At 46.0% G+C, this 15,304-nt stretch overlaps 1 protein-coding gene across 2 annotated transcripts in view; it reads left to right on the top strand.

Moving 5' to 3' along the window:
* The window catches only part of ADAR (adenosine deaminase RNA specific), a 46,290-nt gene extending 37,933 nt beyond the window's left edge, over window positions 1-8,357 (top strand). For both annotated transcript variants that reach the window (XM_068252278.1, XM_068252280.1), the window contains exons 10-15: window positions 429-548; window positions 646-779; window positions 2,227-2,409; window positions 4,033-4,145; window positions 5,059-5,183; window positions 7,722-8,357. In XM_068252278.1, the coding sequence (XP_068108379.1) occupies window positions 429-548; window positions 646-779; window positions 2,227-2,409; window positions 4,033-4,145; window positions 5,059-5,183; window positions 7,722-7,962 (916 nt within the window). In that variant the 3' untranslated portion in view covers window positions 7,963-8,357. The remainder of the gene's footprint in view (window positions 1-428; window positions 549-645; window positions 780-2,226; window positions 2,410-4,032; window positions 4,146-5,058; window positions 5,184-7,721) is intronic.
* Window positions 8,358-15,304: the final 6,947 nt, after the last annotated feature.

The raw sequence follows: 15,304 nt of genomic DNA, 5'->3' as shown, positions 1-15,304 counted from the left end.
TTGTCTGAGTGGGAGCTGAATTAACTTTTGTCACTTGGGCGATTAGCAGACGTTTACCGCTAATTGACGAATCTCTAGCGCTTGTTAAAGCACTAGCTCAATAGCAAATATATTGCAGTGATCTCATTGCCGCTGATTGCGGGCGATTTCGTAATTGGCTCTATGGTATCCACACCACTGCCCAGGACCCTCCACACTCCTTTTCATGCACGAGAATTTGCCATACCTGTGCAGACAAACCAAACAGTTACCAAATTGGGGGGGACCGTTGAGAATAAAAAATAGAACAAATGATACAGTATAATATGTTCTGTCTGAGTAGACCAGTTGACTGACGTTTGGGCACAGGACAGTAAACCATTAGCGGGTAGCTGCACACAGTATAAATAGCCCCAGATGATGATGGCTGACTTTGTTTGTGTCTGTAGGTTTTTGTACGACCAGCTAACAAAGTATAATGCAGACGCCCCTGAAGAAAGCATATTTGAGGAATCTGAAGGAGAGCTTTTGCGCGTCCGCCCGGGCATCACATTCCACCTCTACATCAGGTAAGAGCAGCTGATAGTGACTGTTTGAAGTGCTTAGCTGAGTTCTTGCCTGCTCTTGAAGTTCCCTTTAACATCATTTGCGTTTTTGTATTTGCAGTACCGCTCCCTGCGGAGATGGGGCGCTCTTTGACAAGTCTTGCAGCGACCAGCCGTGTCCAGAGGGAGACAAGCAGCACTACCCCCTCTTTGAGAATCCCAAGCAGGGAAAACTACGCACTAAAGTGGAGAATGGTAACCGACTGACTGGCGATGAACACTGTTGTGTGCATGTTTTTGGACAATAATTTGGCTGTAGAACACGGGATCCATGGTTTCGAGGTCAAGACACAGCAGTTTGTGTCAATGTTGTGTTTTCGTTTCTCTATCGCATGCATGTCAAACTCCGGCCCGCGGGCCAAATCTGGCCCTCAGAGCCATTAAATTTGGCCCCTAAGTAGTTTTCCCATTTTGCATTATTTTTGGCCCACTCTAGACCACAAGGGAAGCTATATAGGAGGTGAAGCCCTAGATCACCAGGGAAGCCATTTGGGGAAGGTAGGGGGAAAGCACTAAACACTAGGGAACGGTATATGGGAGGGAAGACCACTAGACACCAGGGAACTGTATGGGGGAGGGAGAGGGGACCACTAGACACCAGGGAACTGTATAGGGGAGGAAGGAGGACAATTAGACACCAGAGAACTGTATAGGAGAGGGAGGGGTCCTCTAGACACCAGTGAACTGTATAGGGGTTGGTGAGGAGTCATTAGACACCTGGAAACTCTATAAGGGAGGAAGGTGGCCAGTAGACATTGAGGTTGGCCCGCGACTAGGTCCTTGTGTTCTATTTCGACCCACTTTGTGTTTGAGTTTGACACCCCTGCTCTATTGGAACCACAAGTTACTGGCCAGCACAGGCTGTATTTGGAATAGTGAGGTTACTTCTATGTTTCTTCAATATTTTAAGATTATGCGTTACAGGTCCAGCTGACATTTGTTATAGGATAGAAGTTCTTAAAGGAAACCAGAGACCATAAAAGATAAAAATTTTATACATATATGGGGCTTCCTCCAGCCCCAGGCGCACAGATCGCTCCCACGCCGCCATCCTCAGCCTTCTGTATTGCCGGTACCGGGTCCCGTAACTTCGGCCAGTCTACACAAGAGATGTGCGATCTCTACGTATCTTTCTGGCAGCCGCCGGAGAGATACATAGAGGGCTCAGACTGCCCGCGGCTTGCCGAAGTTAAACCTGGTACCGGCGATACAGAAGGCTGAGGATGGCGGCGTGGAAGCGATCTGTGCGCGCATGGGGCAGGAGGAAGCCCCAGGTATGTATAAAATTATCTTGTATCGTCTCTGGTACACATAAACCTTATACACACACTTCAGAAAACTCAGCCAAGATGATCATTAAAGCAAACCTGTACAGTGTTTCCCTGAAAATAAGACCTAGCAGGAATCGCAAGCATGCTCGTAATATAAGCCCTACCACTTGGGTATGTATCTAATCTGAAGTGAGTGTCCTCACTTCCAGTTAGCATTAAGGGTGACTCTGGGTTGGGTATTCGGTTGATTAGGCCCTCCTATTTAAGGTAGAGACTTTGCATGAGAGCTTAGTAGTTAGTGTTGCTATGACCAAACTTGCCTTGTGTGGCTTTGTGCAGGTCAACCATTTTAACGGTTCTGTGTTCCGCAGGTGAGGGTACCATTCCAGTGGAGTCCAGTGACATTGTCCCCACCTGGGATGGAATACAGCATGGCGAGAGGCTCCGCACCATGTCCTGCAGCGACAAAATCCTGCGCTGGAACGTACTCGGCCTGCAGGGCGGCGTACTGACACATTTCATCGAGCCGGTCTATCTCAGCTCTGTCACTCTTGGTATGGATGCACTTATAGCCTTGTTGTAAATTTCGCTTTTTTACTTATTGTACTTGTCATACACTGGTTACACCTGATGCAGATCATAAGCTCTGAAGAGTGGAATCTTCTCTTTGGTTTGCATAGAAAAAGACCATAAAACTATGTAATATGCAGGTTGTTACACTCATCTGCATTTGTGTATCAGCCCTATGGGTATCCATCAGTTATCACCGCTCTGTGATCGGCAGATACACCCGCAGCCAGGCTTCTGTGGTGCTTCCTGTTTTGCCTTTAAGGCAGCTTACTTTACATTTTGCTTATGCAGCTTGAGGTGGGTTAGTGAGACTGAGTGCAGAATGGCTGACACTAACTACCCAGACAGGGTATGATGCAGGGCAGTCTGGAATATGCTCACCAGCTATGAATAGTCCGTTAATGTAAAATAGCGGCCCAGACATATCGGTGTAGGGATTAGCAGGCATTTAATGGACACCTATGTTAATCAGAAGTAATCTGGTTACTAATGTGACCAGTAATCGATCGGCTACTACATAGGAATTATTGGTTGTAGACGGGGGTTAGGCATACGTTGGGGGGAGGGGGCAGTTTCATGTTAAGCACTAGGCTAGGGGTGTCCAAACTTTTTAGCACAAGGGCCATATCGCTGTTCTTGAGCACTAGGGGGCAGAACTAGCGAAATCAAACACAATTTTTGCTGATTACCAATAGCTACAGCTATGCCTGTGAAATTTAGTCAAAACCTTTTCATGTGAAGAATCCCATATACTGTATGCAGTTAGCACAGTGGAGCTGCTAATCGGTGGCTTCTGGCCCCTTCATGCAGCACCGCAGCTACGGCCTGCGGGCCACATGGAATTAACTGTAAAGAGCTTTGAGTACCACCAGAAATGGCTCTGTGGGCCGCATTTGGCCCTCGGCCCAAACTTTGGATATGCCTGCACTAGGCGGAGGTAGGGGGTTAGTTTTAGGCACCAGGAGAAAAGGGTTCAAGTGAGAACTGGTGAGTATAATAACAATAATTACTAATATTTTACTACTAGCGCAGTGCCGGCGAAATAAATGAGGGGGGGGGGCTTAAGAGACGTTACGTAACTTTGGGGGCTGCTCTCTAGCCCTCTACCTGTATGTGCTCTGCCATCTTCTAAAGAGCAGACCCCCAGGTACAAGTTTCTATCTCCTGCGGCGATGTCGCCAGCCCATACTGCTACAGTGCATGCTGGGAAATGTAGACCATCGAATACATATCCCTGCATGCATTGCAGCCGTCTGTGTTTGTAACGCCAATGGGAGAGTTTGATCCTGCTAGTCTGCTCTTTTAGAAGATGGAAGTGCACATACAGAACTGGGGGAGGCAGCCTAGGGAATAGCCCCCGAAGGTAAGTAATGCCTTCCACTCATCCTTGCCAATGGCCCGCACTGTTTACAAACCTCCCTTAGGTAGAAGCTCGTTTTATACATTTTTCTGTAGAGCTTCCGTTCCCTTTAATAAAGGCTGAGGTGCTGTTGAATTTTTGTCCAGCGGTTTATCCATCCGGTTGGTGGAGGCTTGGCGTTCTGTGCACTTGCCCCGCCAATTACGGACCCACGTGTCATTTTTGACTTCTGCCTCTTGTGTTTCAGGCTACCTGTTCAGCAAGGGACATCTGACTCGAGCAATCTGCTGCAGAATGAGCCGGGACGGAGATGCCTTCCAGCAGCAGCTCCCTGATCTCTACATGGTCAATCACCCAGAGGTCAGTACTTCCCCGGACAGAATGTCTACAGGCTGTTACTAGGGATTAAAGCGGATGTGAACTCAGAACTTCCTCTCTGCTCTGAAAGATAAGCAACAGCATAATAACCTTTAAAGAAAAACATTTTTGTTACAGCTGATACAAGTCCTGCTATAAATCTGCAGTGTCTACTTCTTTCTTTCATGGAAACGGGCATATTGTTAAAAGGACTCCGATCAGTGCCTGTGTGTATGCCTTTAAGCATACCCACAACTAATTAATTATAGCCTCATACCTACCAGCATGATGTTTGTAATTCTATCCCCCTGGGTTCCTTGTAGTTCATTGCATTGTGCTGAATGGAGCTGCCGTCCTGTGTAATACAATGTAACTATGGAAAGATGCATACCATTTTGAAGCTCTTTCTCCTCTTTCCAATTATATATAAACCGCCGCCCTGCGCCTTTTAGTTTTCGCTATTTTCGCACTCAATTGCCTAGGCCGTGATTTCGATTGCAAAAAAATAGCGAAAACTAAAAGGCGTAGGGCGGCAGTTTATATATCATTGGAAAGAGGAGAAAGAGCGCTTCAAAATGGTATGCATCTTTCCACAGTTACTGCACTGCTCGGAGTCCCTTTAACATCCTGTGTTTACTAATTATCTATTTGCCGTGGCAGTTAGCTGACAGCTGAGAATTCAAATTACACTTGACATTAGTCACAGATGAGGGTGGATTAGACAGGCTAAACTCTCTAAAACCATACAGGGTGAATTTCCCTGTGTTTTCCTTCTGTCCTGTGCAAGAGTTCAGGTCCACTTTAATGTCTGTAGTACTGCCTACCAGAGAATAGCAATCGTTATTCCATCTTGGGTGTTTCTTGCTCAGACTTGTTCTCCGGATTTTCGGATATTCTAACGTTTCCTCTCTGGCAGGTTGGACGTGTCAGCGTGTACGACTCTCACCGGCAGACAGGGAAGACGAAGGAGTCCAGTGTGAACTGGTGCCTGGCGGACGAGGAGGTGGAAGTTTTGGACGGAACTAAGGGGAAAGTTGATGGGTAAGTAGTCATTCTCAGGTTCCTACATAAAGGCCTGGCCGGTGTCATAGATCTTCTGCCCGGGGCTCTATTAAGCTTACCTTCAAGAGGAACTTTAACCAAGGATTGAACTTCTTCCCAATCAGTAGCTGATACCGCTTTTCCAACTAGAAACATTTACCTTTTCTCCAATAGATCATCAGGGGAGTCTGTATGGCTGATATTGTGGTGAGACTCCTCCCACAGTGTGAGGTCATGACCAAGGTCTTGACACGGTTTGCTGTCTGTGAACCTCCTTGCATAATGGGAAATAACGGCTTTTACCAACTGCCAAGCAAGCAGTATCTCCCTCTGTGCATAGAACGAACATTCTGCACAGATCACCTGGCAGGACTAAAGTTGTCACTCCCAGTGATACATTTCAGAATGTAAATCAGTAGGAGAAAAGATTTTGCAATAGGCAAACACTAACTAATCTTTAATTGAATATTGTAAAAATTAGGTAATTTTCACTACAGTTCCTCTTTAAAGGACAACTATGGCTAAAAAATTGTAAAATTCATAATTCTAAAATGTACAATTCTCCCGGAGTAAAATGCACTGTAAATTAATTTTTTTCTATGTTGCTGACACTTCCAGTCGGGAGTAAAAAACAAAAACAAAAAAACCCCCTGAGAGATCTGACAGATTTTGAACTAGCCCATCTCCTCATGGGGGAGTGTGTGTAACCTTTATATTTTTTCAAAAGCACTTCCTGGAAACTATCTATACAAACATACTGGCCGGCTTGCCTTATCGGTTTCACACTATTTCGCTAGTTGGCACTAAGCAACTGTCCTTCAGTAAGTGCTTTTGTAAATAAAGGAATACCTGAGAATCCCATATGAGAAGATAGACTAGTCCAAAACTTGTCAGATTGTCACTGCCTACTGTAAGTGATGGCAACATTGGGGGGGGGGGCAGTGCATTTTACTCTGGGAGAAATGTATTTTAAATTCTACAGTTTTATTTATTACAGGGAGAAAAATGTGGTTCCCCGACCTCCTTACGCCTCTCTGTTCCTGTGCTGGGATCCTTGGAAAATATTTGACATTAATGTTCGGTGTTCTCCCCAGAATTTGTTTACAACCGGGTGGCATGAAAAAGCTGGGTGGGGTGTAAGGGGGGAGTGCAGGGCCGGCGCAACTCTAATTACAGCATAGGAGGAGGATGAGGAGGCAAGCCAATGACAGCCGGGCGTTGCATCGCATCCGGCTAAAAGAGCCTGGGGAGAACACGGATGTTGGTTGATGCTCGCAGCTGTGCTCCCCTCTGTGCGTGAGCGCAGGCGCAAAGTGTAGCCCGTGTCTGGGCAGTAGTTGCTCGTGCATGAGCGACTCCGACACGAACACTACTGGTGCCTGGGCAGTGCGACAGTGCTTGTAACACAGAGGGCAGCACGGCCATGAAGAAGGTGGTCCCAGCACAGCAGTGGTGGGGTATATGAGGATTAGAGAAGCTTCTGGAGCATGCAGCTTTACTGTGGTCCGTATCATCGAACTTCTCTTCCACTGTCCGTCCCCCCTCCCAAATGCTGGATATTTTGTAATGTTACATTGAAAGTTCCCACCCGGCTGCATCCAGTAGCTCTTTTTTGCCAATAGATTGGAAGTTCCCTCCCCAGCACAAAGCAAGTCACCTGACCCGTGTAGAACATCCTGTGAATTTACAACCAGACACTGCAAGTACAGTTGCGCACACACTAGGCGGCATAACCGTCTCCATTAAAGCTAACTTGCCAAGTTTGTGTTTATTTTAAAACTGTTGAACTTTATTACATCAGGATTTCTACTGTAATATTTTTGAAAAATAAAAAATCTCAATGCGACAGCAGCAGTAGTCCTCTTGGCGGATTGACTTGACCGAGGCCATTGTTCTCTTACTCACTCCGCCTAATCCAGTGCAGCGCAGTGGCCTAGTGGTTAACGCTCTCACCTCTCATCTCAACGCTGGGTCCCCGGTTCGAAGGGGTTTGTATGTTCTCCCTGTGTATGTGTGGGCTTCCTCCGGCCACTCCGGTTTCCTCCCACATCCCAAAACATACAGATAAGTTAATCAGTTTCCCTCTAAATTCTCCCTAGACCAGGCATGGGCAATCTTGGCCCTCCCGCTGTTAAGGAACTACAAGTCCCACAATGCATTGCAGGAGTCTGACAGCCACAGTCCTAACTCATAAAGGCAAATGCATTGTGGGACTTGTAGTTCCGTAACAGCTGGAGGGCAGAGTTTGCCCATGCCTACGATACATGCACTATGTGATACATACATACATACATAGACATAGGACTATGGTAGGGATTAGATTGTGAGCCCATCTGAGGGACAGTTGGCGACAAGACAATATACTCTGTACAGCACTGCAGAAGATGTCGGTGCTATATAAATACTAATCATTCTCTGGGCCGCTCTTTCGTGCACCACTCCAGGTTTACACAATTGATCCTATTCTCCAATGTAAAAAAATCTTTGCAATGCTTTCTCTTAAATATTACGTTCATCTAACCCATTTCTTCTCCGCAGGGGGAAACTCGATGTGTCTCGCGTCTCCAAGCTCCAAATGTTTGAACTGTTCCAGAAGCTTTGCACCCTACGCAGCCGCCAAGACCTCTTGAGTCACAGCTCCTACAACGAAATCAAGGCCTCTGCCACCACTTACCTGTCGGCGAAGGGACTGTTCCTCAAAGCCTTGGGAGACATGGGCTACGGAAACTGGATCAGCAAACCTCAAGAAGAGAAAAGTTTTAGTCTGGGCACAAAGTAAAGTCTACGCAATGTTTTTTTTTTTTTTGTTTGTTTTTATTTTGTTTTTTGTAATGGAATGTCACAAGTCTGCACTGAGACGGGGAGAGGGTGGGGAGGTAATCGATTCTGCCAGGCTTCCCTAGAAAACCAGCATTAAATTGTCAGAGCCAGACTGCCCGCCGCTTTCTTTCACCCCCTGACCCCAACCGGCTTCCTCCTCCTCCGTTTCTTTTTAATCTCTTAGTCTGTTAAGTGTGTAATGCACAAAAAAGCCATTTTCATTGATTGTTGTAATGAAAGTTGATCAAATAGATTTGTTTGTTATTGAGGTCATATTTTTTTTTTAAGTATTTCTTTTGGAGTTTCAAATAACTACCGCTCGTCTCCAAATAAAACGGTTTCCTGACTGTGTAAGGGGAGGGTCTTGTTTTATTCATGCAATCATGTCGTTCTCTCTGAGATCTCGGTGGCCGAGCGATATCTTTCAGGAAATCGCGCACATCTCTAAAGAATAGGAAAGGGACATCTGCTACCAGTGATCTGCTTCCAAGTAGCTACTCTGATTGGAAATCTTAAAGAAAACCTGTACTGAAAAAATGTTCCCCTGGGGGTACTCACCTCAGTAGGGGGAAGCCTCTGGACCCTATCGAGGCTTCCCCGATCCTCCTGTGTCCCACGGCGGTCTTGCTGCAGCCAACTGAACGCGCAGGCGACAATTGTCAGGCTGTGCAATATTTACCTTTTCTGGCTCCAGCGGGGGCGCTGTTGCGGCTCTTCCCACGGAGATGTGCGAAAATAGCCGATCTCCGTCGGGTCCGCTCTACTGTGCGGGAGACTTGCGCCTGTGCAGTAGAGCGGCCAGACGGAGATCGGCTAATTTTGCCCATCTCCGTGCAGAGAGCGGGTACTGCGCCTGCACTGGAGCCAAGAGGTAAAGATTTACATCGCCGACGCCGTGGGACAGAGGAGGACTGGGGAAGCCTCAATAGGATCCGGAGGCTTCCCCCACCCAAGGTGAGTAACAACCCCCCCCCGGAGGTTTTTCATTAGATTTACTGAATTCCGATGGGACTGCGGGAGACGGGGTGTTAACTTACCCAGAAGTCCGTTGGATCCTTTGCGTATCCTTCCCCTCACATGCGACGTGACGCATTCCACTACCACACTTCCGGCTTGAAGGAGGAAGTGCAGTGGCGAGTTGTGGAACGCATCGGGTCGCATGTGAGGAAAATGAAACACATAGGATCCCACAGACATCTGGGTGAGTTAACCCCCCCCCCCCCTCCAGGGGTCACAGCATTTTAAATCCCAGTAGCTACTCGGAAGCCCACCGCTGCCCGCTACCATTAACTTATTTTTAAGACGCGAGCTGGGGAGGTCGTCATACACTATATATAGTCTCTGACCTGGTACATGCATCCACTGTACAAGTGTCCCAGCATTGGCGGGTGCATGCTTCTACATTAGTGATTCAGTATATAAACAAGGTTAATGACTACCCCATAATTCGCCTTTCTGTGCTGATACTTTTGATACTTGCGTATAAAGGCGGCGGCATCTTGTTTAAGGCGCTGTCAAGTGCTTTTGTGCTACCGAGCAGTGACGAATGCTGCAAACCAGGCTTTAGGTCGTAGACCAGCGGTCATTCTGTATTTCCCAAGCAGAAAAGTCTGTCAGGATAGCAGCTCATTTGTCACAAACCAGAAAAGCTGATTTATTCCACAAAGGGCAGCTTAGGACAATTGAAGTGAGAATTACATGGGGGCTGCCATTTATTTCCTTTTAAACAATACCAGTTGCCTGGCAGCCCTGCTGATCTATATGGCTGCAGTAGAGTTTGAATAACACCAGAAACCATGTCAAACACCTGATCTGCCACATGCTTGTACAGGAGCTATGGCTAAAAGTATTAGAGGCAGATGATCAACAGGATAGCTGCTATTACTTAATGGTATTACTTAAAAGGAAATAAAAAATGACAGCCTCCATATACCTCTCACTTCAGTTGCCCTTTAAATAAACGCTAATATTGCAGGCCAGACCCATCCCCTGCGTTTTTTGGGCACAGTGCTAGCTTTGACTACTGCCTCCGCTCATGCAAATTTACTAAACCTATTTGATTGGTGGCATGGCTAGTGCTCCGCTGGGTCCCTTACATCTTCAGGCAGCACTGAGCTGCTGTCAGTCGGATAGATCAGCTGTTCATTGTGACGAATAGGCTGCTCTCCTACCTGACACTCTTCTGCTAGACAAATACAGGGCTGGTGAAGGACGAGGGCCTAATACGTAAGAACCAAAATGTATATGTATTCGGTAGGAATAGGCAGCAACACACCCTTCTCTTGTTTGTCCTGATGAGTTCCCCTTAAAGCATCCCTCTCCTATTATTTTTACAGAAGGATGCTAGGAAGTTAAATCGCGGAACTGCATTGTATATCTCCTTAGATCTCCAGCGACAAACTCTTTGCCGTACCAGTACTTGGCTCCACCCATGACTGTGCTCAGCATGTGGCTGGGAAGCGGTCATTGGCCAATGAGAGGATAATTCCTGCTAGTATGCAAATATAATGCAGATTGCATGCTGCTTGGAATCGGGCCAAACAAAATCAGCTGGAGCTGCATTTTATTGGCCCAATTTAAAACTGCATCATTTCCACTCACAGAATGATTAGCGTCTCGTGGACAATTTGCTAGTCGCCCTTTCCTGGATGATTTGAGTGAGATATGACACTGGCCTCAATTCATGGAGCTTTATCAAACACTTTATCAAACGTTTGATAAACGTTTGATAAATTACCTCATGGCTAAAATCTAATCTTGAATTCACTAAGGTGTTATATATTTATCAAATGTTTTACCGATAAAACGTTCAATAAATATATAACACCTTAGTGAATTCAAAATTAGATTTTACCCATGAGGTAATTCATCAAACGTTTATCAAACGTTTGATAAAGTGTTTGATAAAGCTCCGTGAATTGAGGCCACTGAGTGCTGCTGTCCATTCATAATTGAAGTGTTGGTTCTGTGCAGACTGGACACTTTTTTTCCTGGACTCTTGGAGACTCCTCTGTGATGGGTTCATGGAAGGCAGAGTTTCCTATAGAATGTAAAGGAAAAGGTTGTACCTGAGTAGATCCATTGGGTTCCGCAGTATCCCGGTGAATGAGATGCTAATAATTTTTGAGTTGATGCAGGATTATGCAAATGTAGGCAAATTCATGCAGCTTGAAAATGGACCAATCAAGTTTTACCTCAGCAGGATTTGATTGGTTTGTTTTCAAGCTACATACATCTGCATAAAAAATTTGCATAATGCTGCATGAACTCAAAATGATTTGCATGTTGTTGACCATCCCTGTTCAGCAGAAGCTCTTGCGTTAGCCTTCAGCACTCTGTTTTATAAGGGTGTGAAAATAGGCATGCGTAATCGGCATCACCCAACGGGGATCGGGGGTCTGATCCTTCAAGCAACATTGCAGGGCAGAGTCTGTGCAGACGCGTCGCGAGACATGTTCTGTTCTATGTAGGGGGCGGAGCTGTGGGCGTGACTTCATTTGGCGGGTGGGGTAAGTGGGCGGGGCAATGCCCTCTGCCCAAAGTGACCCTCTAGGACAGTGAAGAGGGGCTGCAGTACACACTGGATTCCCAGCAGAGGGGGTTATTCTTGGCCGCCATGGCGGAGTTTCATCTGGCGTATGTATGAAGCTTTAAAGTCCCTACAAGTAATCTCTTATGAGTTCTTTACTCTGTAGGACATGAAGGTTGTTCTCCTGTGTTATGCCTAGTACACACCATGCAATTTACTGTCGGACAGGTCGAATAGATCATTTCCGACAGGTCCGATCTGTTTCTGATTGATTTTATGATCACTTCTATATAAAATCTGAAAAAACGGTTGGAAATCAAATCGGACCTGTTGGAAATGATCTATTTGATCCGTCAATCTTAAGTACAATTGCATGGTGTGTACCGGGCACAAGGAAGAACAATGTCCATGCATTAAATAATTTTGGGTGACTCTCCCAATCGTGCAGATTTGGGTGTTGATTTGCAGAAAGGCTTACCAGAGCAACACAACTTGCAGGTCACTCACGTGCAGAGCCTTGAAAGCACGTTCTTTCATGGCCATTAAATATTTTTAATTCACCAATAAGATAAATTGTGTATTCTGATGCTTGTAAATGCTTCTGAAGCAAATCCCCAGATCTTTCTAGCAGCGTTCAGGCCCGTTCACGTCTGATCTTCTTGCTGGCAGGTCTATGGACATCCCGTTGGCTCGAAGGGATCCCAGCGTGACCTAGCGGCCTCTCGATGTAGATCAGGACCCTTAGGGTGGAAGAGGGGTCGTGGAGTTCAGCTAGAGCAGTGCTGTTCCAACTTCATGGGCAGGGGGCAAAGCGCCAAGGTCCTGGCTTTGGGGGGGTGGAGCCAAACAATAACTAGAGGTGGACCTGCCAGAGGGGGAGTGACTAAAATAGTCTGGGCAAGTGAGTGCAGGCTGCCAGTTGGACAGCACTGAGCTAGACCACCACAGCACACTTGCTATTTCCCCTTGCTTTTGATTGGTGGTTGGTATTTCCACCTCTGTGATTTAGCCTTTGGGTAAACCCATTTAAAGGACCATTAGCAAGAATTAAACCTGACGGTCTGGTGCTCAGGCCCACATGACACGCACAGGCCCTTATTCAATTCACTTTTTCTTCTAGGAGATAATTTTTCATCTTCTGCTTAAAATAACCTTTACACACCGCTATTGGAAAAGTACTACGCAGTAGGTGAAAAAGTACTGTAAAAATTATTCCGAGTATTTTCTGGCTTTAAAGGCTTTTTATTGATAAGGTGTGAGGAAAACTTGGGATGCCCATACATACATCACTCAATATTGTGGCCGATTGACCTTCAGATTTAATAATTTTATCGAATTGTACAAAAATCGGTGATGCAACATGGCCGCCCAGTTTATCTTTTGTTCGTTCGATTTCTAGCTGAAATTGCTCCAATAGATCGCTCGGGAATGTCTGAAAAATCTGAATTGCAAATGCTGGATGGGGTTTGTGTTCGGTAACCGTATTTTATATCGTGAAAGACCCAATGGAATCCCAGGCACCCCCCCCCCCAAATTGTAATGTCTGTACATGCTAAAGTCTCAACTTTCCACCAGCACAACTCCTGTCTCCTGTGGTGTCCACAGTCACCATGAGCCCCTGTACCACTGGAATGTGACATCACAACCTGAGTCACGTGGTACTTTCGTGGTACTCTTGGTGACTGACAGCAGAGGAGCCCAGGAGTTACATGGGTGGAGAGGTGAGGACTGTTAAAACACGGGGCATGGGGTTACACTTAATGCTTGGGGGGGCCCGGAAGCCACCAGCAAAACATTTCCCAATGATTTCATGCAGAAATCTATTGAAAATTGCTATGCATTGTGTGGGCAAGCAATAGAGATCCCTCTGTGATCAGACTCATTCAGAGAGGGATCTATCTAATGGTCGATCTGGCCATAGTTCGAGCTTTAAAGCCGATGCGACTCGATTGATGAGATCCAACAGGTCGGATCTCGCCACCAACTATTCCCTGCTCGTTCCCCACGAGGGGACAATGGCAGGGAATCGAGCGGAAGATAAGCGGGGACGAGCGGGGGTTCGAATCCGACGCGCGCGGGGATGTGGAAGAGGCGATCCGGCGGCTATTCGAGCCGCCGGATCGCCTCGTGTAGACAAGGCTTAGGAGAAATAGTCAATTGGATAAGGGTTAGAGTTCCTTGGCAATGAAGCAAACCTTACCTAAGTCTTATGCCTGATACACACCATGAAATTTCCCATTAGATGGGTGTATAGATAATTTTCGAGAGATCCAATCAGATTGCCGATCGGTTTTCTGATCACTTCTATGTAAATCGATCAGAAAAACAATCGTAAATCAGATCGGATCTGTCGGAAATGATTTATTAGACCCATCTATCCGATGGGGAATTGCCTGGTGTGTACCAGGCTTTAGATCGGACACAACTACATGTCCTAGGTAGGACAATAGCTGCGTCTACAAAACCTCACACAAGTTTTGTGCATTACCTTTAGCGCAATACAAAATCCCTAGGCCATTTGTGCCTTACAGCACCTATTAATGCAGGCGGCAGCCGTGTCCTTGTCTGAACGCAGCCAATAGGGTTCAGTGTTGTTGCTACACACAAAATGGCTGCACTTTCGTCAACTGCTTTACACCCCTACCACCCCTTCCCCTCCTCTAGGGACGTCTGTTTTTTCTGTGAAAGTCTTGGCAGATTCTGGTTTGCTGGATCCTTGATGCAGCAGACTTTTATTTTTAGTGTTGGTAAAAAAAAGTTTTTTAGTAGAATTTTTTTTGTTTTTTTGCAATTTTGAAGTTTGTGATTTAGAGAACTCATTTTGTTTTAGCCAGTGCATGTCTGACAGTCCGCTACTGTCCTCTGTAAATGCTGATCTCATTTCGGTCGTAGAAAGCTTCAGACATTGGCCAGACATTCGACAGACAAATGTGTCTTTAAGTCTATTATTATTATTGTCGTTATATTTTTTAACATTCCTTATTAAATCTCAGCAGGTAAATTTTTTTTTTCCTTTTTCTGATTTCAGAAATTGGTTCTTTTTTTGTTTGTTTTTGTTTTGTTTTCTAAGGAAATAAAAAAAAATCACTTTAACAGGGGGACGCCGCCATCGCAGTCAGCTGTCACAGCCGCTTTGCGTATCGATTTTAATCCTGTGTCGTAGACAGTGGAGTGCATGACATAAATATATTTTTTTTCCCATATGTCCGAAAATGGTTCCGCTAGGTCAGTGTTTTTTTGGGGCCCTGAACGTGGCCCTTTTTAGTGAAATCGCTGCGGTGACGACCGACCAACCTGCTCTCTGTCTTTGTACCATGTGTAATGATGGAGACCTATGCTGGTATTTAAGTTAAAGTGACACAATAAAGACTTTCATCTGGTTATGTACACTGTGGTCTGGTGTGGTCTTTAAATGATCTGTGCTGTGTTCTCTGACTTCAGAAGAATGTAATCTTGCCTCCTGAAAGCAAACCTGAAGCGTTATTAAAATAGATACTTACCTAAGGAGGGAGAAGGCTCTGGGTCCTATAGAGCCTTCCCGTTCCTCTCCTGCTTTCCTAGTTTCAGTGCTAATTCAAATCTCCTGACGAGGGAGGCTTTGAAAGTGTTCGGAAGCCCAAGTGCTGCCAAAGATTGGCGGCTCCATACTGCGCATGCGTGAGAGAACGCTCGTGTATGCACACTACGGGGTCGCCTATCTTCAGTAGCACTCGGGCTTCTGCAGCTCCCATGGCGGAAGAGAGAGCAATCCCTGACCCATCGGTTGGAGACT

The sequence above is a fragment of the Hyperolius riggenbachi genome, chromosome 9, assembly GCF_040937935.1.
Source record: "Hyperolius riggenbachi isolate aHypRig1 chromosome 9, aHypRig1.pri, whole genome shotgun sequence".
Taxonomy (NCBI): domain Eukaryota; kingdom Metazoa; phylum Chordata; class Amphibia; order Anura; family Hyperoliidae; genus Hyperolius; species Hyperolius riggenbachi.
This window is presented reverse-complemented; position numbering and strand designations above follow the sequence as displayed.